The sequence below is a fragment of the Salvelinus fontinalis genome, chromosome 30, assembly GCF_029448725.1.
Source record: "Salvelinus fontinalis isolate EN_2023a chromosome 30, ASM2944872v1, whole genome shotgun sequence".
Classification (NCBI taxonomy): Eukaryota; Metazoa; Chordata; class Actinopteri; order Salmoniformes; family Salmonidae; genus Salvelinus; species Salvelinus fontinalis.
In genome coordinates this window covers 23,737,944-23,764,656 of record NC_074694.1, presented here as the reverse complement: position 1 = coordinate 23,764,656, position 26,713 = coordinate 23,737,944, and the positions used below count along the sequence as shown (strand labels likewise).

General features: G+C 43.6%; 2 protein-coding genes across 3 annotated transcripts in view; both read right to left on the bottom strand.

Annotated features, from left to right (window-relative positions):
• Positions 1-14,714, bottom strand: part of LOC129828849 (rho GTPase-activating protein 27-like) — a 31,194-nt gene extending 16,480 nt beyond the window's left edge. The window contains exons 1-3 of one of the 2 annotated variants that reach the window (XM_055890098.1): positions 14,168-14,714; positions 12,823-12,999; positions 11,815-12,628 (exon numbers count right to left, since the gene is read on the bottom strand). In XM_055890098.1, coding sequence (XP_055746073.1) covers positions 11,815-12,628; positions 12,823-12,902 — 894 coding nt within the window. In that variant the 5' untranslated portion in view covers positions 12,903-12,999; positions 14,168-14,714. The remainder of the gene's footprint in view (positions 1-11,814; positions 12,629-12,822; positions 13,000-14,167) is intronic. The other variant, XM_055890097.1, reaches the window with a different exon arrangement.
• Positions 14,715-15,077: 363 nt separating this feature from the next.
• On the bottom strand, positions 15,078-26,668 carry hltf (helicase-like transcription factor). Its single transcript, XM_055890099.1, has 26 exons — positions 26,560-26,668; positions 25,747-25,931; positions 25,399-25,565; positions 25,120-25,253; positions 24,955-25,019; positions 24,749-24,820; positions 21,976-22,167; positions 21,822-21,890; positions 21,476-21,530; positions 21,310-21,376; positions 21,119-21,222; positions 20,980-21,030; positions 20,853-20,894; positions 20,658-20,738; positions 20,408-20,517; positions 20,115-20,258; positions 19,883-20,018; positions 19,661-19,796; positions 19,253-19,432; positions 18,937-19,052; positions 18,599-18,783; positions 18,380-18,499; positions 16,001-16,113; positions 15,682-15,862; positions 15,515-15,595; positions 15,078-15,401 (listed from the first exon to the last, which is right to left on the bottom strand). The coding sequence occupies exons 2-26, from the start codon at positions 25,924-25,926 to the stop codon at positions 15,255-15,257; spliced, it is 2,928 nt and encodes a 975-aa protein (XP_055746074.1). The 5' UTR covers positions 25,927-25,931; positions 26,560-26,668; the 3' UTR covers positions 15,078-15,254.
• Positions 26,669-26,713: the final 45 nt, after the last annotated feature.

Sequence of the window (26,713 nt, the reverse complement as noted above, 5' to 3'; positions counted from 1 at the left end):
TAAAAATCTGTCGTTCTGCCCCTGAACAAGGCAGTTAACCCACCGTTCCTAGGCCGTCATTGAAAATAAGAATGTGTTCTTAACTGACTTGCCTAGATAAATAAAGGTGTAAAAAAAATCAAATTAATTTGTATTATTTATTTTTATTTTATTTAAAATCGGCGTCCAAAATTACCGATTTCCGATTGTTATGAAAACTTGAAATCGGCCCTAATTAATCGGCCATTCCGATTAATCGGTCGACCTCTAATCCCAACAGTGAAGTATGGGTGAGGCAGAATCATGTTGTGGGGGTGCTTTGCTGCAGGAGGGACTGGTGCACTTCACAAAATAGATGGCATCATGAGGAAGGAGAATTATGTGTACATATTGAAGCAACATCTCAAGACATCAGTCAGGAAGTTAAAGCTTGGTCGAAAATGTGTCTTCCAAATGGACATTGACCCCAAGCATACTTCCAAAGTTGTGGCAAAATGGCTTAAGGACAACAAAGTCAAGGTATTGGAGTGGCCATCACAAAGCCCTGACCTCAATCCTATAGAAAATTGGGCAGAACTGAAAAAGTGTGCGTGAGCATGGAGGCCTACAAACCTGACTCAGTTACACCAGCTCTGTCAGGAGGAATGGGCCAAAATTCCTCCAACTTATTGTGGGAAGCTTGTGGAAGGCTACCCAAAACGTTTGACCCAAGTTAAACAATTTAAAGGCAATGCTACCAAACACTAATTGAGTGTATGTAAACTTCTGACCCACTGGGAATGTGATGAAGGAAATAAAAGCTGAAATAAATCCTTCTCTCTTCTATTATTCTGATATTTCACATTCTTAAAGTGGTGATCCTAACTGACCTAAAACATGGATTTTTAACTAGGATTAAATGTCAGGAATTGTGAAAAACTGAGTTTAAATGTATTTGGCTAAGGTGTATGTAAACTTCAACTGTATGTAAATGTAATACTTCAGTTTTTATTTTGAATAAATTTCAAACATTTCTAAAAACCTGTTTTTGCTTTGTCACTATGGGGCATTGTGTGTAGATTGATGAGGAAAAAAATAAATGTAATCAATTTTTGAATAAGGCTGTAACCTAACAAAATGTGAAAAAGTCAAGGGGTCTGAATACTTTCCGAAGGCACTGTATCATGTAATACAGTTCTTAAAGTGGAACATCCCAAATATTTCACCTCTATATTTGGTACCTGGGCACAAGGTGTTTTGCTATTCAAATGTGCCCGGGCCAGCAGCCTCACACTATGCTTATGCTATTACGTAAGCACAGAGGCCTGTATTTCAGACTCACAAACAAGGACCTGAGTGGACGACACATTTCATTGATGCAGACAGATAACTTAACAGGGGATATGGCCCATTCAAATTCAAGTAATTTAATTCATGATTTTTTAAAAGTTTGTCAAAGATCATACATCCTCTGTTTTGTGAGTGTTTCAAATTAAAATTCCAACCAAAAGAGTGAAAGAGAAGCACTGTGGAAGAGGAAACATTGTTATGTTGTTGAACTAGGAGATGATTGCAATGTTTTGCATAGTCTCTAATTGCCCTAAAGGAGAAAAATATGAAATTTCTCTCATACCCTAGCCTTGAGCAATGCTATGAATCAGCAATCTGCCTGATTACTTAACAGCTTTAGCAATCATCCAATCAAACAATAGGGAAGCAAATTGGGGCCCTAATCACACCACAAAAACAGTCGGCCTATTGAATGAGTCTGACTCCTCCCCCGTTACATCACTCCTCATGGCCTAGAATCCTGGATTACCCCAGAGAATGCTGTGTGGAATTCTAGTTCTACCTTCTACAATCTACATACAGCACACCAACCTTATCACTTCCCTACCCATCTCCTCAGGCCAGGCTGAGTGACGCTCTTCTGACTGCCACGAGGCAGAAAAACAGCTTCAGTAGGATCTGCAGGAAAACAGATCTCTAGAACATAGATATTCTAGAACATAGATGGTACATAGAGATGTATACAAAAGAGAAACGATATGGTAATGTCTGAATATACTGTGGTAACATTATAAGAGCCCAATAGTTAAAGATACGTGGTAACAACTGCTGACCAAGAATGCCTGCAATACTGTACACAGTAAAGCTACTTAGCTAAAATACATATTTACTTAAGGTAAGCAGATCTCAGGAGCTTTGATAGCCAAGTCCCAAACAGTTAACCCTATCATCACGAATATAGAATATGTAAAAAAAATATATGTAAAAAAACATGCATCAAGACGACATGAAAGACATTCCGGATCTACTATGATTACTTGACCAAGGAGACAAGATATTTGAGACATTGGCTGCGTTTAGACGGGCAGCCCCATTCTGATATTTTATTCCACTAATTGTTCTTTTGACGAGTCACATCAGGTCTTTTCACATCAGATCTTTTTCGGCACTGATCTGATTGGTCAAAAGACCAATTAGTGAGAAAAAAACATCAGAATTGGGTTGACTGTGTAAATGCAGTTACTGAATAATCTCATTACAGCTGAGGAACAGTCAATGGGAGCCGCTAGAGGAGATACTACACAAGTACAGAGAAAAATGATGGCTTTCCACCTCCCACTCAAGTGGTGTGTGTGTGTTTACCAAAGCAATACATCTAGTGATGCATGAACATGAAGATAACACTATTACTATTCTTTTTCACATGAATAGTTTGTTTACAACAATAGTTAAGGAATTGCTGATTAATTGGATCATATAAGCAATGCATTCCTACATTCACTTTCATGTCAATTGAGTTCATTTTTATTTAACTAGGATAGTCCACTCCACTCGATAGTCCAACCATCATGACAGTCTCGGGATCATGACATTGCGTGTTAGCCTAAATGTTGGATTCATCTAAATGTATTCACCCATCCTTACTCTCAAATAACATCCCCATGATTTCAGTTAAGAAGCCATGCCTAGGATATGTCCAAGATGACCCCCTATTCGCTTTGTAGTGCACTGTTTTTGACCCTATGGTCTCTGGTAGTGCTAGAACTGTTGCTCTGGTTCACACACTAGTACCAATAAACCAAGACTAACCACTCACCACTACCAAGGCTAAATGACTACAATAAAACATAATATCCCTGAGCAGCACAGGTATAATTCAAGGACAAACACTTCAATTGAATCAGAAAACATCTCACTCACAGACAGTCCCAAATGGCACTCTATTTCCTTTAAAGTGCACTACTTTTGACCAGGGCCCATAGGGCTCTGGTCAACAGTAGTAAGCAAAGTAAAGTGCACCATATAGGGAATGGGGTGCCATTTGGCCAGTGTTGCTGCTGAGGAGGGGAACAATCAGACAATGGACTCACCTGTATGTCCTTCCCCTGAACAACACGCTACCCAGTGTTCTATTCTGTCAGAGAGCAGGAACAGTTTCCTGGCATGTGACTTTGGTCTGCAGAACAGAGCAACTTACAACAGCTGCTGTACTGTCTGTCTCTAGGTTATGTTGTGATCTGTTCAGACTCAGAGGCTGTCTGTTCAGGGTCCCCCAGTGCCTCTCGAAGTCTTAGTCCCAATCACAGCACGGGAGAATGGACACGCACACACAAAGGTTCACACACACAGTCAGCTGAAAGGACAGTACACCCTGCCAAAACCACAGAGGGGTTGAGATAGTGTATGTTGAGTCGAAAATACATTTTGGCGTCTCTTTTACAAGATCTTTGGGACATTGGTCCTGTTGACACATGAAAACATTGGACCGACATCGACATGTCTAGTTTGGATGATCAAGGCTATAGACCAACAGTGGTCAATATTCAATCAAAACTTTCAGAGAAGGGTTTTTCCACCAAAAGTCTCTGATCAAATGCATGCATTCTTTTTGACAGTAAATTTCATTAGAAACTGACAGCGCTTATTTTAACGTTCATGTGCCTTCTGCTTAGCTCTAAACATATTAAAGGCTGCGTCCCAAATGGCACCCTATTCCCTACATAGTGCACTACTTTGATCAGAGACCTATGGTACAGTGTAAGTGAGGGCTACAGTTACAAGACATGTAAGATTATGCAAGTCAGACACTAAGGGCTCAGACACACCAACAGCGTTTGCTGGCCAAGAGTACTTAGCACCTCTGAGCGTAATTTGCGAACCAAGGGAGCACCAAGTCGGGCGTCTACAGCGGGTAGTCCCTAAAGCACAGCACGCTGAAAGATCAAGATCAGCAGAAGAACGCTAGATCCACTTTCGGTGCGATGTGTGCGAGCCTTAATACACCTTGTCATTTACTACTGTAAAACCTACAGGACTGCTATCCAGTTGCACCTAAAATGCTGCTTATTTCAGAAATCTGTTGCACATGGCACATTTTATTTCTTTTTTTTTTACTTAACTAAACAAGTCAGTTAAGAACAAATTCTTATTTTAGACCGCTGCGCCACTCAGGAGCCTTTGTGGCTCTAGAACACAGAGAATACAGGTAGGAGGTTCTCTCTGTACAGTCTGTTCGATTAAAGCCTCTATTCATTAGCATCATCCTGTACCAGCCACTGTGCTACAACTTAAATTCTACAAATATTTATACACTGCTCAAAAAAATAAAGGGAACACTTAAACAACACAATGTAACTTCCAGTCAATCACACTTCTGTGAAATCAAACTGTCCACTTAGGAAGCAACACTGATTGACAATAAATGTCACATGCTGTTGTGCAAATGGAATAGACAAAAGGTGGAAATTATAGGCAATTAGCAAGACACCCCCAATAAAGGAGTGATTCTGCAGGTGGTGACCACACACCACTTCTCAGTTCCTATGCTTCCTGGCTGATGTTTTGGTCACTTTTGAATGCTGGTGGTGCTTTCACTCTAGTGGTAGCATGAGACAGGTAGTGCAGCTCATCCAGGATGGCACATCAATGCGAGCTGTGGCAAGAAGGTTTGCTGTGTCTGTCAGCGTAGTGTCCGGAGCATGGAGGCGCTACCAGGAGACAGGCCAGTACATCAGGAGACGTGGAGGAGGCCGTAGGAGGGCAACAACCCAGCAGAAGGACCGCTACATCCGCCTTTGTGCAAGGAGGAGCACTGCCAGAGCCCTGCAAAATGACCTCCAGCAGGCCACAAATGTGCATGTGTCAGCATATGGTCTCACAAGGGCTCTGAGGATCTCATCTCGGTACCTAATGGCAGTCAGGCTACCTCTGGCGAGCACATGGAGGGCTGTGCGGCCCCACAAAGAAATACAAGTCTGTGAGAGACAGAAATCTTGCTTGTTTGTAGGTGACCAAATACTTATTTTCCACCATAATTTGCAAATAAATTCATTAAAAATCTTACAATGTGATTTTCTGGATATTTTTTTCTCATTTTGTCTGTCATAGTTGAAGTGTACCTATGATGAAAATTACAGGCCTCTCTCATCTTTTTAAGTGGGAGAACTTGCACAATTGGTGGCTGACTAAATACTTTTTTGCCCCACTGTATGTACACTGAAAAGAAATATGCGCAACATGTAGTGTTGGTTTCATGAGCTTCAAATAAAAGATCCCCGAAATGTTCCAGGCACACAAAAATAAAATTTCTCTCAAATGTTTTGCACAAATTTGTTTACATTCCTGTTCGTGAGCATTTCTTATTTGCCAAGATAGTCCATCCAACTAACAGGTGTGGCATATCAATAAGCTGATTAAACAGCATGATCATTGTACCAGGTGCTGGGAACAATAAAAGCCCACTAAAATGTGCAGTTTTGTCACACAACACAATGCCACAGATTTCTCAAGTTGAGGGAGCGTGCAATTGGCACACTGACTGCAGGAATGTCCATCAGAGCTTTTGGCAGATAATTGAATGTGAATTTCTCTACCATAAGCCGCCTCCAACGTCATTTTAGAGAACTTGGCAGTACGTCCAACCGGCCTCACAACTACATACCAAGTGTATGGCGTCATGTGGGTGAGCAGTTTGCTGATGTCAACGTTGTGAACAGAGTGTTCCATAGTGGCGGTGGGGTTTTGGTCTAGGCAGGCATAAGCTACGGACAACAAACACAATTGCATTTTATCGATGGCAATTTGAATGCACAGAGATACCATAATGGAGGCCAGAGATACCGAGATACCGTGACGAGATCGATTGTCGTGCCTCAAGTTTCAGCATGATAATGCACAGCCTCATGTAGCAAGGATCTGTACACAATTCCTGGAAGATGAAAATGCCCCCGTTCTTCCATGGCCTGCATACTCACCAAACATATCTGTTTGGAATGCTCTGGATCGACATGTATGACAGCATGTTCCAGTTCCTGCCAATATCCAGCAACTTCGCACAGAAATTGAAGAAGAGTGGGACAACACTCCACAATCAACAGCCTGATCAACTCTATGCAAAGGAGAGGTTTCACACTGCATGAGGCAAATGGTGATCACACCAGATACAGATTGGTTTAATGATCCACGCCCCTACCTTTTTTTCTTTTTCTCAAAGGTGTCTGTGACACTGCTAGTCATCTATGAACATTTGAACACCTTGAAGAACAATCTGGCCTTAATGGCCATGTACTCTTATAATCTCCATCGGGCACAGCCAGAAAAGGACTGGCAACCCTTCATAGCCTGGTTCCTCTCTAGGTTTTTTCCTAGGTCCCTGCCTTTCTAGGGAGTTTTTCTTAGCCACCGTGCTTCTACATCTGCATTGCTTGCTGTTTGGGGTTTTAGGCTGGGTTTCTGTATAAGCACTATGTGACATCTGCTTATGTAAAAAGGGCTTTATAAATAAATGTGATTAGGCCAACAGAAGCATATCTGTATGTTAAATCTATTGATTAGGGTCTAATGAATTTATTTCAATTCACTGATTTCCTTATATGAACTGTAACTCAGTAAAATGTGAAATTGTTGCATGCTGCGTTTATATTTTGGTTCATTACCTTTACCTAGAGCGCTTCAAATCAGGAAGCAATGGAACTAGCCTACAGTACATGTCATGTACTGATAGAATGAGTAAAGACTTGACAATTACCTAAATGTGAGTTTGATTACCAGTGTGCACATTGTGCATAGCCTATACACACACTGCATGGCATGGTTGTCAATGCCACCTAACCTAAGCCCTAGCTAGCTGCTTCTTCTGAGTTAAACTCTAAACCCCCACACATTACCATGGAGACGGACCTCCATTGTGGGGAAGTGGGGCTCCACTTGAGGGGTCCTGGCACGTCCACATGAGTTGCAACCTCTGAGTCCTAAATGGCACCATATTCCCTATACATTTCATTGCTGAGCACTATGGGTCCTGGTCAAAAGTAGTGCACTACACAGGGTTTAGAGTGCCATTTGGGATGCTTCCTTCATTGTTCCGACAGACAGGGGAAGTGAGGGTGTCATTCATTCCACTGACGATTATTGTTGAGAGCCACAAACCTGCTCTCTGCCTTTCCTTTCTGTAATTTAGGGCTAGTTTACTATGGTAAAACAGATTTTAGAAAATAAACCAGTATCTGCGGTGGCTTTATCTAAGCTTTTTAAATAGTCTTTCTACATTTACACGTTTCAGTTTGTAAACTAGATCAAGTTCTATTATAGCAATTTAGGCCTACTATACTAGTTTAGTCAGCAATCATAATGTTTTCACATTGCCACGTGCAACAATGTAATAACTTTAAAATCGTGAGTGGAGCAGAAAAAATGTAGCTAATTTATAGGCTACACCCAGATGGATACAAATTGTTCCATGCCTGACTGTACATCCTGATACTAGAAGCGGCCTACGTCACTTTACCTCGGAACAGGTGAACCAAATATGACATCGGACTCGTGGAAAGTGAAAGGTTTCTCCGAAAAACGATGTTACGCCTGTCAAGCCAACCAACTTTATTCAATGTAATTTCCATTCGCTAAATGTCTATATTTTTTTTAGGTTGGATAATTGTCGTCAACGTAACCGGTGCTCTGGCAACATGCAGCAACTGGAAGCAACTACAACCAGCAGTTTGGAAGTGGTTGGTTTGTTGGTAGCCTACATTTCGGATTAACTCTTTCATTTCTGGTTACATTACGTATGTAGCCTATCGATTCGAACCAGCAGAATTAACCAGTTTCTAACCTGTTCTGTGGTTGCCCCAACAACTCTCCCCTAAACCCGACCCACATTCACGTTAATAAAAAGAAAAAGTAATACGAGATAGAAAGACGATTCCACTTTTGTGAAATCTGACAGATACTTATAATTGTTCCAATCAAATTGCATAGGTCCATACGCACCTAACGGTGATTTGGTCCCGCTTAACGTATTCCAGACAGTTGCACCAACCTGACCAGATAGAACACTTGAATCAGCTGGTCTGGACACTACAGTTGCATTCTAGGGGCACCCCCTTACCCCGTTGGACTGGCACACAAAAGGGTGTGTGTGTATTCATATGTAGATGAGCTGGCATAGAATAATAAATTGAGTCTACTACAGCCAAGATATGCCATGCTATGTTGGGATGCTATTTTGGGAATCTTTCCATACATTAGCAGGGATTTTATCATCTCATGCATGTTTTATGGATATATTTCTTATGGATAAACCAAGTTAACAGCACAACCTTCAACCAAACACATTGCATTCTGTTAACAACAATATCCCCATGCATCTTTAATGCAGATCACAAGCCTTACTTACTGAAAACATATTTTGACTCATGTTTATGGATCCCAGAAGGTAATACAGTATTTCTCTGAATGTGATAGTTTGTGATTCATTAGCTGAGTCCTGTTGACCACATTAACTTTTGGGAAATCTGACACAAGCAATACACCTAGTTCTCATCTGTGACTGTGAATCATTGTTTGATTCCCAATTTGCACCCTATTCCCCTATATAGGGCACTACTTTTGACCAGGTTCCATTTGGGATACAAACATTGAGTACAGTAATAATTCCTCTATGAATCATGGAACGAATCAGACCAGTCCTTTTCTTAAAATAAATACAACAGGGTAACTAAAATGAAGGGTTCATGACTGGTGCAAAACTACCTCACACTCAACATCAACAAACAAAAGAACTGCTCATTGACTTCCGGAGGCAGACCCAGTGAGCCACCTAGTACTGGGTGGTGAAGCGAGTGTGGGGAGTTAAGTACATGGGAACCATCATGGACAGCACATAACTCTTTTAATGCCAACACTAAGAATATCAATAAAAAATACCAACAACAACTGTACCTCCTGCGCAGACTGAGACAACCGAATGTTAACACCCGGATACTCTCCAACTATTACACCTGCCATATAAACTTTCTGTTTCCTGGCCTGGTACGGTGGCCTGTCAGTTTATAATAAGGGTATCCTTAGGCGGACTGCGAATCTGGGGTCCAAGCTCTGTGAGCTGCAGTGCAGGGGGCTTCAGGGCCTCTATGATAAACAAGGCCAAACGCATCATAGAGGACCCCACACACAATCTTGCCCTATGTTTTGAACTGCTGCCCTCCGGAAGGAGATTAAGGGTCCCACCATTGCTTAGTAAGAATAGGAGCACGGCATGTTTCACTCAATCAGCCATTGGGCTGCTGAACAATGGGACATAGGACAGATGCAAGCCCAATAAACAGTTAGACAGTAGGCCCCAGAGACTTTGATTATGTGGAAATGTTTCCTGACTTTCCAGTTTTCTGGACTGCATGTACACTGAACAAAAATCTAAACGCAACATGTAAAGTGTTGGGCCCATGTTCTATGAGCTGAAATAAAATATTCCAAAAATGTTCCATTCGCACAAAAAGCATATTTCTCAAATTTTGTGCACAAATTTGTTTACATCCCTGTTATTGAGCATTTCTCTTCTGCCAAGATAATCCATCCACCTGACAGGTGTGGCATATCAAGAAGCTGATTAAACAGCATGATCATTACACAGGTGCACCTTGTGCTGGGGGCAAATAAAGGCCACTAAAATGTGCAGTTTTGTCACACAACACAATGCCACATATGTCTCAAGTTGTGAGGGAGTGTGCAATTGGCATGCTGACTGCAGGAATGTCCACCAGAGCTGTTGCCATCTTTAATGTTTATGTCTCTACCACAAGCCGTCATTTTACAGAAATTGGTAGTACGTCCAACCGGCCACACAAAAGCAAACCAAATGTATGACTGTGTGGGCGAGCGGTTTTCTGTCAATGTTGTGAACAGAGTGCCCCATGGTGGCAGTGACATTATGATATGGGCAGGCATAAGCCAGAGACAAGGAACACAATTGCATTTTATTAATGTCAATTTGACTGTGCAGAGATACAGTGACGAGATCCTGAGGCCCATTGTCGTGTCATTTGTCCACCTTTATCATGATAATGCACGGCCATGTCGTAAGGATCTGTGCACAATTTCTGGAAGCTGAAAATATTCAAATTCTTCCATGGCCTGCATACTCAGAAAACGTCACTCATTGAGCATGTTTGGGATGCTCTGGATCCACGTGTACGACAGCGTATTCCAGTTCCCACCAATAGCCAGAAACTTCGCACAGCCATTGAAGACTGAGTGGGACAACATTCCATAGGCCACAATCAACAGCCTGATAAACATTATGAGAAGGAGATGTGTCACGCTGCATGAGGCAAATGGTGGTCACACCAGATACTGACTGGTTTTCTGATCCACGGCCCAACCTTTTTTTAAGGAATCTGTGACCAACCGATTCATATCTGTATTCAGATCCCATTGACGGGGGCTGTAGTGGAGTGGGTCGAGAGCTTCAAATACCTTGGTGTCCACATCACCAACCAAATATCATGATCCAAACACACCAAGACAGTCGTGAAGAGGGCACGACAAAGGCTATTTCCCCTCAGGAGACTGAAAAGCTTTGTCATGGGTCCTCAGATCCTCAAAAACTTCTACAGCTGAACCATCAAGAGCATCCTGACTGGTTACACCATCGCCTGGAAACTGCTCGGCATCTAACCGCAGGGCGCTACAGAGGGTAGTGCGTACGGCCCAGTACATCACTTGGGACAAGCTTCCTGCCATCCAGGACCTCTATACCAGACGGTGTCAGAGGAAGGCCCTAAAAATGGTCAAAGACTCCAGCCACCCAAGTCATAGACTGTTCTCTCTGCTACCACATGGCAAGCGCTACCGGAGAGCCGAATCTATGTTCAAAAGGCTCCTTAACAGCTTCTACCCTCAAGCCATACGACTGCTGAACAGTTAATCAAATGGCTACGTGGACTATTTGCATTGACCCCCTTTTTACGCTGCTGCTACTTGCTGTTTATTATCTATGCATAGTCACTTTACCCCTATCTACGTACAGTGCCAGTCAAAAGTTTGGACACACCTACTCATTCAACTATGAAATAACACATATGGAATCATGTAGTAAGCAAAAAAGTTTTAAACAAATCTAAATATATCTTATAGGTGAGATTCTTCAAAGTAGCCACCCTTTGCCTTGATAGCTTTGCACACTGTTGGCATTCTCTCAACCGGCTTCATGAGGTAGTCACCTAGAATGCGTTTCAATTAACAGGTGTGCCTTGTGAAAAGTTAATTTGTGGAATTTTTTCCCTTCTTAATGCATTTGAGCCAATCGGTTGTGTTGTGACAAGGCAGGGTTGGTATACAAAAGATAGCCCTATTTGGTAAAAGACCAAGTCCATATTATGGCAAGAACAGCTCAAATAAGCAAAGAGAAACAACAGTCCATCATTACTTAACAAACTCTTAAGGATCTGACACTTTTTTTCAATTTTGTAAGGATATGCATTTCTTGATACCATTTGAAAGGAAACACTTTGAAGTTTGTGGAAATGTAAAATGAATGTAGGAAAATCAATCACTGACTCTCAATCTTACCTGATCCGAAAGAGAAGGGGCTGTAACATCAATCGGACCACAAGTTTGATCCAGGCTTTGCTGTTCTGCTGGTGTTTTAGTTGCACCCAGAGATCCAGCCGGTTCTGTTCCCACTATGTCTGTCAACTCTGAGAGTGGTATATCTGATATAGTCTCATAAATATCAGAGTCCTGATATAAATTAGATTGCCCACTAGGATCCCCTGCCAGTGTTTTCATCATCCAGCCGTCTGAGTTCTGCTGTTCAACTGGATCCTTGATAAATGGAGAATGGCCTGACTGCAACTGAGGAAGCCCACTTGTGGGCTCGGGCGGGACAAGGAGCTTTAGGGAAGGGTGCTGCAGCAAATCGCCAAGACCTGGAGTGCCTGATGCTGAGTTGAATGAGACACCTGGAACTAAACTATGCCTCTTCAGATCACATGGCGGGTTATCTCTAGTCTCGTTGTTGGAGGTCTGCAGTCCCACCATTGTCTTCACGTGCTCATACCGCTCGATATCATCGATGTCTTGTGAAACCCTGAACATGGACTTCCTGTGAGTGGAAAGTGATATCGCAGAGTGATCCGTGGACACGTGGACCCTCATCACAGCGCCTGGTCTTTGACCTTTGTTAGACATCTTCGGTGGCTCTCTGTCAGTCGTTGCCTGCGGGGATGTGTGACTCCGAGTCCTAGGATCGGTGAGGTCCAGTTGGCCCTGGGTCTCCACAGAGAGCTCCCTCACATACTTTGCAGGGATGTAGAAGGGCTTGGTGCCCTGGTCCTTCCGGACGTGCCACCAGTGCTCGTTGGTCCTGGAGACCAGGATGTACCTGTGAACATTACAGGCCCAAAAAGGCAATGTAAACAATATGTTTGGGCTGTGCAAAACACACAGTACGTCTATAATATTTATCATGTTGTCTGATCTGTTTGTTTGTAATTGTACTCATTTTACCATGAGCTGATGACTAATTTCCATTTTGTGAAATATTTTATGGACAATAAATATTTTCAATTCAATTACATGTCGTTGGGCTTGATGGAGACCAGAGCCCCATCCCTGGCTGTGTACTCATACTCAAACTCCACCTGCACCATCTCCATGTTACTGTAGGTAGGCCTATACAGTCAGCCGCTCCCCTGGCTGGGGCCTCTGTATTGAGATGCAGACAGTCACATTTCAGAAGAGGTCATCTTGGAGCTGGAAACAGTCGATAGGGTACATTTAAAACTGCTGTATCTGACTTTGTGCATCTCAAATGGCACCCTACTTTTTGCCAGGGTCCATAGGTAGAGTGGCATTTGGGACATACACTTTATTTGCATTTAAAACATAAAAAATTCTGATCCAGTAAACTGAGACAGGACTCTGCTACACTGGCCATACAGTAATAGGCGTTAGGGAACCTCAACATTGTGGGATTCACAGAATTACATATTAGAACTAATTTAATAGGATCTCTGTTGTGGAAGTACTCAGTTACTAAAGTCCATCTTTGTCCTCTAGCAACATGATGCACATCTGCCTTACAGATTATTATCATAAAGAATGCAGACTGACCAGTATGGTCGTTTTTGTTCTATGACTTTAACTTGAAAATGGGCAGGCAGACACCATTAAATGTTGGTTCCCATCGCTGTGCATGAAAATACTGCTACAGGAAGTTGCTGACAGCAGTCAGCGCAGTACGCCCTAACCCCAAATTTAGAGCACTAATGACACACAACACGGACACACACACACGCAGAGCCCACAGAACAGGAAGCCTGTAGCCCTGCGCCACCCTGGGGTGACGATTCTCAGATCACCCCATAGTCAATCTGCAATCTCAGTTTCCTATATAAGGCCTCCAGAGGCCAATGGAGAACTGCAGAAAACACAGGACTCAGTTCCTCCCTCTAATTTTAGTATTGTGAAAGCATTGACAACCAGGACCAATTACTGGTCAGAAGTCAAATTGGTCTAAGTTGATTCCCTCTCTATTCTTACCCATTCAAAGTGAGTGAGCCATCTGATCTGTCATCTTAACAATTGTATTTTGTTGACATTGGATATTGTACCTGGATCTAATGTTCTAGTGAAAATGTTAAATATCTTCTTTGAGTTAGAGTAACTTGCTTGATATGGTGTTGAAATAAAGTTTGGATCTTGATAAAGCCAAGGGTAAAAACCACCCCTACATTATGAGTCAGAGATGTTATGCAGAACAAGTTAAACACATTATGATTTAATCCCCACTAACAGCGGAATAGACAAAGTGTCATTCAAAGGGAATCCCATGTCACAACAATGCACACTAACATTACACGAAACTCTTACAATAAAACCAATGTAACTCAAGGCTTGACGATACAATAAATGTGCCTACCCGGAGGTGCAAGAAGGCTTGTACCAATTTTGTCCTCTTCTCTCTGAATGTTCAGAGGCTCCCAGATGTCAGAGGGAGTTTAATAACTTCCATTTGCATTAATACCCATCATATTAAACCTGGAATATCTCTTTCACCATCTAGTTTCCATCAAATTAGTTCACTTGTCCAAGAGTCCTGTGTTCAGAGGTCCTGTGGTGTCAGTTGTAAATCCCAGAAGTCTACCACTGCCCTATGTGCGCACACAGGTTTTAACTTGCCTGACTGCCTCTGTATCATTTCCTGTTCTACCAACTGTGTATTGGAACACAGAGAATGGTGAGACTGGGGGACAGGAAAGAGTGCTACAGTATGGCAAATGGTAGTGACTCAGTTTAGTCCTATCGTCTCATAAATAAAAAATTGTTTCCATTTAGTCTGTGACCATTACTTCTGTTAAGAACTAGTGCTGAACATTCTCTGGTTATATGCGAACAGCCTAGAGAAATTCCCTCAAAATTATGCATCAACTATGGGCCCTGGTCAAAAGTAGTGCACTATATTGGGAATAGGGTCCCATTCGAGACACAAACATAGGCTATTAGTGTTAAATACCATCTAGCCTGCATGCCAGTGTGCATTCTGCTGATTTGGTATAACTACATGGCAGTTGGACAAAAAAGCAACGCAAACAGACTGGTATCAAGATTATTTCCAATCTGTTTTATTAGGAATTACACCTCTGATTCACATCCTTTTATCCTCATAATATTTCCCTCTGTAAAGTAAAGCAAGTTAGTCAAGTCTACAGTAAACTCATGTCTCACCTATTCCCTAGACTCCTAGAGGATGTTACAGAGGTTTGAACCCCGAGCTATGAATTTCCCTTTGTGGGGAATTTAGGACCAAAAACCAATTAAAAAGACCAATGTATGGTTTGTCACAGAAACTTTATTCCCACATATGCAGTACTGATCTCAACAATGGGCAGTGTGTGTGTGTTTGGTCGCACAGCTGGGAGAACATTACCTCTAAACTTAAAGGATAACAAAGTTGGCCTGCCAGATAGGGCTCTGTTCAAAATAATTGCTGTTTTTAGTGCTGGCATCTACAGCTCCATCAGGGCTAGGATTTCATCAACACGCGATGTCTTCCTCTCACTGGGGTTCTTGGTGCCAAAAGCCTTCTCCACCAGATCCTGCTTCTGCCTCTGAATCTTCACCATGTTCTCCTCCACGGAGCCCTTCACTATGAACTACACACACAATAAATATTTGTATGTACACACATACACCGCTTCTGTCCATTATAAAACTACACACTGTAGTGACTACATTACCCACAACCCGCAGCCATGTAATCTCTGACCTTAGTGATGACAACATCTCTCTTCTGGCCAAGGCGGTGACACCGGTCCACACACTGGTCCTCTGCTGCTGGGTTCCATGCCTGTGGACACACACAAAAGTCAGAGTGTGTACATGTATGTCTGTGTGTGAGGAAAGTGTAGATTGCTGAACAGTTGACACGCTTACTGGGTCCATGAGGAAGACGCGGGATGCAGCGCTGAGGTTTATCCCCACCCCTCCGGCTTTGAGTGACAGCAGCATGATCAATGGGCTGCCAGGGGCGTCGCTCTGGAACTCCTGAATGACCTGAGCCCGCCTTTTCTGGCTCATAGTGCCGTCCAGACGTACAAACTTGAAACCCTCCTCCCTAGAGGCAGAGCGTGAGAGAGTGATCCGGGGTAAAATATATTTTTAAGTGTTCTGTGTGTGTGTATGTATGTATGTATGTATGTATGTATGTATGTATGTATGTATGTATGTATGTGTGTATGTGTGTACATGTTACCTGAGTGGAATCTCCAGAATAGTGAGGAAGCGTGTGAACTGAGAGACAACCAGACTCCTGATGCTGTCGTCCTCACTGCGCAGTCTGAGCAGGCTAGACATTAGAGCCTCCACCTACACACACCGTTAGTTGATCAGGGGGTGTCTTACAGTAGCTAGAAGCCATCACATCTTATAGCACATGAAAACCATTTGCCAGGAGTACGGATTCTATGAACATACAGTAATAAATCAATTATACAGACTATATATGTGTGTGTGTGTGTTTGTGAACCCTTTGAAATTCTGGATTTCTGCATAAATAAATAAAATTAGATCTGATCTTCATAAGTCACAACAGACAAACAGTGTGCTTAAACTAATGACACACAAAATGTATTTTTCTTGTCTATATTGAATACATCATTTAAACATTCACAGTGTAGGCTGGAAAAAGTATGTGAACCCCTAGGCTAATGACTTCTCCGAAAGCTAATTGGAGTCAGGAGTCAGCTAACCTGGTGTACAATCATTGAGACGAGATTGGAGACGTTGGTGAGAGCTGCCCTGCCCTATAAAATCTCACAAAATTTGAATTTGATATTCACAAGAAGCATCGCCTGATGTGAACCATCCCTCGAACAAAAGAGATCTCAGAAGACCTAAGATTAAGAATGGTTGACTTGCATAAAGCTGGAAAGAGTTACAAAAGTATCTCTAAAAGCCTTGATGTTCATCAGTTCACGGTAAGACAAATAGTCTAAAAATTGAGAAAGTTCAGCACTGTTGCTACTCTCCCTAGGAGTGGCCGTTCCTGCAAAGATGACTGCACGAGCACAGCGCAGAATGCTCAATGAGGTTAAGAAGAATCCTACTGTCAGCTAAAGACTTACAGAAGTCTCTGGAAAATGCTAGCATCTCTGTTGCCGAGTCTACGATACGTACAACACTAAACAAGAATGGTGTTCATGGGGGGACACCACAAGAGAAGCCACTGCTGTCCAAAAAAATTATAAAATTGCTGCACGTCTGAAGTTCTCAAAAGAGCATCTGGATGTTCTACAGCGCTATTGGAAAAATATTTTGTGGACAGATGAAACTAAAGTTGAGTTGTTTGGAAGGAACTAGCAACACTATGTGTGAAGAGAAAAAAAGACAGCACACCAACATCAAAACCTCATCCCAATTGTAAAGTATAGTGGAGGGAGCATCATGGTTTGGAGCTGCTTTGAAGCCTCAGGGCCTGGACAGCTTGCTATCATTGATGGAAAAATGAATTCCCAAGTTTATCAAAACATTTTGCAGGAGAATTTTAGGCTATCTGTCTGCAAATTGAAGCTCAACAGAAGTTGGGTGATGCAACAGGACAACGACCCAAAACACAGAAGTAAATCAACAACAGAATGGCTTCAACAGAAGAAAATAAGTCTTCTGGAGTGGCCCAGTCAGAGTCCTGACCTCAACCCGATTGAGATGCTGTGGCATGACCTCAAGAGAGCAGTTCATATCAGATCCCAACAATATTGCTGAACTGAAACAGTTTTGTAAAGAGGAATGGTCCAAAATTCCTCCTGACCGTTGTGCAGCTGTGATCCACAACTACAGAAAACGTTTGGTTGAGTTCATTATTAAGACCAAGGGATCACATACTTTATCCACCCTGCACTGTGAATGTTTAACCGGTGTGTTCAATAAAGACATGAAAATGTACAATTGTTTGTGTGTTATCAGTTTAAGCAGACTGTTTGTCTATTGTTGTGACTTAGATAAAGATCAGATCCAATTTTTTGACCAATTTATGCAGAAGTCCAGGTAATTCCAAAGGGTTCACATACTTTTTCTTGCCACTGTGTATGTGTGCGTACACACACACACAAAACCGGTCAAAAGTTTTACAACACCTACTCATTCAAGGGATTGTCTTCATTTTTACTATTTTCTACATTGTAGAATAATAGTGAAGACATCAAAACTATGAAATAACACATATGGAATGATGTAGTAAGCAAAAAATGCATTAAAATGCAAATCAATTTATAACATTTTTGACATGCGTTTTTCTGGATTTTTTTGATGTTATTCTCTCACTGTTCAAATAAACCAACCATTAAAATTATAGACTGATCATTTCTTTGTCAGTGGGCAAACGTACAAAATCAACAGGGAATCAAATACTTTCCCCCCCTCACTGTATGCATGCATGTATGTATGTATGTATGTATGTATGTATGTATGTATGTATGTATGTACACACAACAACTTTCTACAACAGGGTGGTGTTCACTAGGAATCAAACGGGCCCAAACAGGGAGGGACTAGCTGAACATTTCCAATAAATGTTTTGCTAGTTTGCACAAATGAATATACCCCAGAAGTGGTTCTCCAGGTGTGTGTATTTTACCTTGGAGCTGCTCCTCCAGTTCTCCAAGAGGTTACTCTCCTCCTCCTCTTCCTCCAGTGGGAACTCCACTAGTTCACTGGCCTTGATCTGGCCTCTGCACAGAGGGCACCGCGCCTGCTCCTACACACACAATAAGTGCCCCCGGGCAAGGCCTGCATCAATATATATATATATATATAGATAGAGACAGACAGACATGGCGTGTATGTAGTTAAATACCTGCTCACTGCGTATGACCTCTGCGATGCAGGGTCTGCAGTAGACGTGTGCACAGTGTGTGATGACGGGCAGACGAACAGAGTCCAGACATACAGCACACTCTTCATCAGAGCCAGTGCCCAGCACCAGCCTCAGCTTCATTATCAGACGCTCTCTCAACTCTGCAGGAGTCACAGCTACCACACCTGTCGAGGGGGGAGGGGTGGGGGAGAGGGTGTCAGGGAGGGGGTTCATTAGAATGGTATGTGGCTTATTTAAAATACCAACAAAACAATCAGCTACAAAAGTTACAAAATGTATGTGTATACAGACGCTTTATCCATATATGTGTGTGTTACCTGTGTGTGTAGTGGTCTTTCCCAGTAGGTCAGGGTGGCAGCAGAACTGTCTCAGCCTGACTAGGATAGCCAGAACATCTGCGTAGTTCCTGAGGACAGTCCCCTCTGCAACGTACCTACACACAGACACAGGTAAAGACACACGCGGCCACACACAAGTAAAGACACACACGGCCACACACAGGTAAAGACACACACAGGTAAAGACACACACGGCCACACACAGGTAAAGACACACACAGGTAAAGACCCACACGGCCACACACAGGTAAAGACACACACGGCCACACACAGGTAAAGACACACACAGCTACACCTGCTGATGGTGGTGCGTCCCTCTGTGCGTGCCAGCTCGTATTCCTCCCTCTCCTTCTGTGTCAGCTCCACTTCCTCTATTCTGACGCTCCTCTCCGGCAGAGAGACCAGAGGCCGACCACACACCCGGCTGGTCTTCGTACGACGCAGCGTGACACACTTCACCAGAGCCTGCAGATTCCTACACACACACACGCCGGGTGAAACACACACATTTGAGTTGTCAGCTTTGGCAGCCAGTGAAAACATAAACACTAGACATCGTTACAAATGTGAGATGCTGTAGTCGAGATCAGTTGTCGCTTTAGCAGGAGGGCTCTAAAAACCATGAGTCAGCCAGCCAGTCAGTCAAGCTAGCATGACGGTAAATGACTCTCTCGCTGTTATTTGTGCGCGCGCGTGTACTGACTGCAGGCCGGTCTTGTCCCCCTGTGTGACAGGTCTCTGTATGACTCTGTTCCACCACTCTCTCACGTCGAACGGCTTCAGACGCAGAAACGCCACCAGCATCCACAGATCCCTCAGGTTGTTCTGGATGGGAGTGCCTGGACACAAATTACACTGAGCTCTTCACATGTTCTACGTCAGCAGTTGACATTATCCACTAGCAGTGTGTGTGTGTGGCTAGTACCTGTGAGTATCCAGCGTCTCTGTGTGTTTAATTTGAGTACAGCCTTGCTCTGCTGGGCGTTTGGGTTTCTGATAATATGGCCCTCGTCCAAGACTACTCTCAGCCAGCTCACTGTATGGAGGGGACTAGCAATGCCCTGAGACAGAGACAGAGAAGAGTAAGTGAAAGAGAGAGCGTTGCAGTTTACTAGTCCCAAATCAAGAGCTATAACACACACCCACCCTCCACTCACCGAGTAGTCAGCAGAAAGCACGTTGTAGGTGGTGAGGACCACGTGCTGCGAGGACAGGAAGTGTGTGTCCCTGTTGCGTTCCGAGCCGTAGTACAGATACACATTCAGCTTGACGTCCGCTCGCACATGCTGATCCAACTGGTCCTACAACACAAGTTAACATGTTAGTGGGTGTGTGTGTGTCAGAGTGACTGACCGTTTGTTTGTTTGTGTGTGTGTCTGACTGTTTGTGTGTGACTGACTGACTGTTTGTGTGTGTGCACGAATGTGCAAAAGAGTTTGTGTGTTCTCACCAGCCAGTTGCTGAGTACCGATAAGGGGCAGATGATGAGAGTGGCTCTGGCTGCTGGGTCGTCTGTGCTCTGGGAAGAGGCAGCTTCCACCGGCGAAACTACACTTTTACCTTAACTCACACACACCAAATAATGCAGTCATCAAATTGGTGGGGATGCGTGTAGCTTTGTTATCACAGATCATCAGTATATCAATGATGCATGGCAGAGCAATATAATATATCCACCATATATTGACCACTGAACTCACCGACACTCTTTTCCTGAGGAGCTCCCTGTGTTAACCCACTCAATGCTGCTGCAAAGTCCAGGTCCTCCAACACAGCACCCCCTACACATACACACACACACACGTGACACCCAGTTTTGCATGCAAAGCCTAGTGTTGCATGCAAACTATTTTTCAAATCCTAAATGCCCGTACTTGTAAAGATGGCTGTCTTACCTTTCCTTGAGGTGCTGACTGCTTTCCCTTTGGTCTTAGCAGCTGAAAGGACAGATTTTATTGCAGCACAGACCACCACATATACATGGCATCAGGAGGGACAAAATCACACGCACAGCCGATTTACCTTTCTTTGTTGTGGTGGCCTTGGCTTTGCCTCCCTGTGGCCTTCCCTTCGCTGTGTGGTGAAGGACAGATATATTAGTTCAGCTGAGTCTCCATGTACTCACACAAACAGTAGTAGTGTGTATATTAGGGACTTCTACCTTTCTTTTCAGACACCCAGTCCTCGTCTCCATCCTCCACTACATCCTCTTGCACCACGTCCACTGACTCCACACACATTACCTGAGTTTCAGCCTGATTGGCTCTGAAACACACACACAATTTGTCCTGACAGAAACCAGAGGTGATAACATATGCAAGCAGAGAGCTATATGCTAAGGCTCTAACCTACCGCATACAAGGGGAGTGACCAGCGGGAGCCAGAGACACTTCTGCCTGTATGCCCTCACCACTCTTCCCTGAGCGAGAGAGATAGACAAGAGACAGAGAGAAAAGGGAATCAACATTAGTGAGAGAGAAGGAGCAGGCACCTGAAATGTCTGAGCACATACACTTACCTTCAGGGTTTTTCCTTGCGGTGGTAGAGGCCTTAGGTTCAGGGGAAGACTTCTCCTACAGAGACATATAGAGACACAGCTCACTGACAGGACATTCAGAGATCCACGCACAAAGGCTGCCATCTTTTCACTTTACGACAGCTGATCTGAACCAGTGTTGGGGTCAATTCATGAAAGAAAACTTGAAATTGGGTTTACTTTTTGAATTGACTAGAGAAATTAAAATGGAATTGACCCCGTCCCCCCAACCCTGATCTGAACAGACATGATAGTGACAAATCTATCACCTAATCTTTTCACCAATCAGCAGCCACGAAGGAAACCCACTTCAGATCATAACACTTACCGGTTCACACAGAGGTTTCCCGTGGTGGAAGTTGGAGAGGATCAGAGCGATGGTGGTCAACGTTTTCCCCTGAAAACACAACACATGGTGAAGGGTGTGTGTGTGTGTTTGTGTACTGTACATGGTCAGTAATCAGTGTGTGTGTTCGTCTTACCAGTCCCATGTCGTCAGCCAGTATGCCGCCCCGGACCCTCTGTGGTCTCTCTCTAACAGAGGAGTGTGTGAGTGTGTTATAGAACAGTCCCTCCTTAACCTCCCAGAAGTGGGGCAGCGCAGTGTTGTTTTCACACACACACATCCAGCTCAGAGCCTGCTTCTGGTGGGGCAGCAGCGGAGTACACACTGCCTGTAGATCGACAGATACACACACAAACAGCCATGAGTCTATTATGATTTCAACCTCCTCCATCCTTCCTCTGTGTGTGTGTGTGTGTGTGTGTGTGTGTGTGTGTGTGTGTGTGTGTGTATATATATATATACACTGGCGGTCAAAATTTTGGGGTCACTTAGAAATATCCTTGTTTTTGAAAGAAAAGCAAATGTTTTGTCCATTAATAACATCAAATTGATCAGAAAGACAGTGTAGACATTGTTAATGTTGTAAATGACTACTGCAGCTGGAAATGGCCGATTTTTTATGGAATATCTACATATGCATACAGAGGCCCATTATCAGCAACTTTAAAACATTAACAATATCTATACTGTATTTCTGATCAATTTGATGTTATTTTAATGGACAAAGAAAATGTGCTTTTCTTTCAAAATCAAGAACATTTCTAGGTAACCCCAAACGTTTGAACGGTAGTGTGTGTGTGGGTGTGTACACACAGTACCAGTCAAAAGTTTGAACACACCTACTCATTGCAGGGTTTTTCTTTATTTTGACTATTTTCTACATTGTAGAATAATAGTGAAGACATCAAAACTATGAAATAACACATGGAATCATGTAATAATCAAAAAAGTGTTAAACAAATCTAAATATATTTTATATTTGAGATTCTTAAAATAGCCACATGAAGGTCAGTCAATCCAGAAAATTTCAAGAATTTCAAGACTTCAAGTACAATTGCAAGCCATCAAGCGCTAAGATTAAACTCTGGACCCAGAGTACCTCTGCTGCAGAGGACAAGTTCATTAGAGTTAACTGCATCTCAGATTGCAGCCCAAATAAATCCTTCACAGAATTCAAGGAACAGATGCATCATTCTCAACATCAACTATTCAGAGGAGACTACGCGAATCAGACCATCATGGTCGAATTGCTGCAAAGAAACCACTACCAAAGGACACCAATAATTAGAAGAGACTTGCTTGGGCCAAGAAACATGAGTTATGGACATTAGACGGAAATCTGTCCAAATGTTAGATTTTTGGTTCCAACCTCTGTGTCTTTGTGAGATGCAGAGTAGTTGAACGGATGATCTCCGTACGTGTGGTTCCCACCGTGAAGCATGGAGGAGGTGGTGTTATGGTGTGGGGGTGCTTTGCTGGTGACACTGTCTGTGAATCATTTAGAATACAAGGCACACTTAACCAGCATAGCTAAAACAGCATTCTGCAGCGCTGCATCAGATGACCTGGCCTCCACAATCACCCGACCTCAACCCAATTGAGATGGCTTGGGATGAGTTGGACCGCAGAGTGAAGGAAAAGCAGCCAACAAGTGCTCCTTCAAGACTGTTGGAAAAGCATTCCTCATGAAGCTGGTTGAGAGAATGCCAAGAGTGTGCAAAGCTGTCATCAAGGCAAAGGGTGGCTACTTTGAAGAATTTCAAATATAAAATATATTTTTACTTGTTTACACTTTTTTGTTTACTACATGATTCCATACGTGTTATTTCATAGGTTTGATTTCTTCACTATTATTCTACAATATAGAAAATAGTAAAAATAAAGAAAAACCCTGGAATTAATTTTGACTGGTACTGTATATATTTTATTTAACCCCTTTTTCTCCCCAATTTCGTGATATTCAATTAAGATAGTCTCATCGCTCCAACTGCCCAACGGGCTCAAGAAAGGTGAAGGTCGAGTCGTATCCTCCGAAAAATGACCCGCCAAAGCGTGCTTCTTTTTATTATGATTTTTGCCATTTTTATTTACCCCTTGGTAGTCTCCAATTGGTAGTTACAGTCTTGTCTCATCGCTGCAACTCCTGTACGGACTCGGGAGAGGCGAAGGTCGACGGCCGTGCGTCCTCAGAAACACAACCCAACCAAGCAGCACTGCTTCTTGACACAATGCCAGCTTAACCCAGAAGCCAGCCACACCAATGTGACGGAGGAAACACAGTACACCTGGCGACCGTGTCAGCGTGCATGCGCCCGGCCCACCACAGGAGTTGCTAGAGCGCGATGGGACAAGGACATCCCTGCCGGCCAAACCCTCAACTAACCCGGACGACGCTGGACCAATAGTGCGCCGCTCCATGGGTCTCCCGGTCGCGGTCGGCTGCAACTAGTGGCAACTAGTGGTTCTCTAGTGGCACAGCTAGCACTGCGATGCAGTGCCTTAGACCACTGCGTCACTTGGGAGGCCCCCAAAGTGAGCTTCTTAACACCCGCCCGATCAAACCCGGAAGCCAGCTGCACCAATGTGTCGGAGGAAACACCGTTCAACTGACGACCGAAGACAGCCTGCAGGGCCCGGCGCACCACAAAGAGTCTGTATAGCGGAATGAGCCAAGTAAAGCCCCCCACCAGCCAAACCCTCCCCTAACCCGGATGACGCTGGGCCAATTGTGCGCCGCCCTATGGGACTCCCGGTCACGCCCAGTTGGGCTTGAAGCCCAGGCTGTAGTGATGCCGCAACACTGCAATGCAGTGCCTTAGACCGCTGCGCCATTCAGGAGGCCCTCCATTCCTGACTCTCCACACTCTCTCCCGCTTCTCTCAAAAACACACAAGTATACATGCACTCACCTCCACTGCCTCTCTCTCTCCAATCTTATCCTCCATCAGGTTTTCAAATAAATTGTCAAATGCATTCTTCAACTGCAGGAGAGGGGAGGAAACGGCGTGATATGACAACCCAGACGTAGGTAATCATAATTTTCAATATCTTGGTGTACATCTTTATACTGTAGGGAGGGTGGTATTTGGGAAGCAGATGGTTGGAAGTACAATACCTCTTCTGCAGTCAGTAGGACAGTCTTCCTGGGCAGATCTCTAGAACCATCTACACACATGAATCCTTTCCCAAAATGAGACACACACACACACACACAGTGAGACAAGAGACTGCCCAGGAGGAGGCTATGAGTGTACCTGTGTCAGCATGTGTGTGTGTGTACCTGTAGGCCCACTCTGCAGTTTGAAGCTGCGTGAAGTTATCTGCCTCACCACTGCATCTCTGTTCTCCTCTCTCCCCCAGAATGACAGAACTACAGACATGGTGAACTGGTTTTTCACCCCGAACGGGACCACCCTAAACACACACAAAACAGTTAATTACCTTGGCTTGTACACACAGAGCTGCATATCAGTTATAAACACTGATCCATGGACCTCTACATGAACTTTGACAGGACCCATGAGCACTGTCAGCCCTGCTCTCACACACACTCACTCACCCTTCCACCCTGGCCAAGTTGTTGTCCATGATGTTAGCCAACAACGCGGCTAGCTCTCGTTTGATGTGCCCCACCTGACTGCCATAGACGTTAGCTACCATCACCGCATTACGGTCGTACGGGTTCTGAGGCTGACGCACCAGAGACACCATCTCCCCTTTGTTCACCTATACACACATAATAATAATAATTCATTCTAAAGGCCTATTCGTGCCGCATAAGTTAAAGTGAAAGTAGTAAGACGTTAGTTAGCCTAAAGCCAGGAGTGGTCAGGACAAACTCCTGGACCAACTTAGGATTCATGGATTTAGCAAGTTTTTCTTTACCTTTTGGTAGATAGCTACTTACCACGCCAGTATAATACCGGAGGCCTACCACGCTGCCACGTAGGCTGCCAAACAGCACCCCAGTATCTGGCTCTCGGTCCAGCTCTTCTCCTGTGCCTCGGATGGCCTGGGACAACGTCTCTGTGACAGGGTCATCCGCAAAGCTAAACCCAGCCCCTCCAAACCATCGCCTGGACTGCATGGTGCCTGAAACACACAGTTGACAAGTAGCCCCGTGTTTCCCCAAGGCCATACCCCAGGGTGTGCACACATGTTTTGTTCCATCCCAACAATAAGACTGACTCCTGATTAAACTAGCTAACTAGTTGAATCCAGTGTTTTATTTGCAAGTGCAAAATGAACTCCCAACATAACTAGCTGACATTCGAGCTAGCTAGTTGGCTACTGGTCTGGATTGGATTAATCAATCAAATGTATTTATAAAGCCCTTTTTGCATCAGCAGACGTCAAGGTGCTTATACAGAAACTGAGCAGAAAACCCCAAACAGCAAGCAACGCAGACATAGAAGCACGGTGGCTAGGAGGGGTGGTCTCTAGTAAGACTATGATTATCTCAAATTAAAGCAGCTACAACAAACATTTGACTAGTAGTGGGCACTAGCACGTGCATGGCGTTTTAGTCTAACGTTAAAAACTAGCAAGCATTAGCTGAGCTTGTTCTAAGCTAACTAGCCAACGCTGGTTAATGACCTAACTAGCTAGCTAGCTAGCTAAAGATATTTCTAGCAGCAGGGTGTCTGATTGGCTAATGCATGTATTTCACAATATACAAAACATTAAACAATAATTCAAATATATCGGGGTTGGGATTCACCTTGAAGATAAACAACTTATTTTCTAAATGTTAGTTTCATAAAGTTTCAGTCCTTCAACGCAGGCTGTCTATTTAAGCGCCTTCGTCTCTCTCCTGAATAGCCAATGAGCGCGGACTCTCAGCTTAGTCTAGCGTCACAAGAAAGGAACACGCC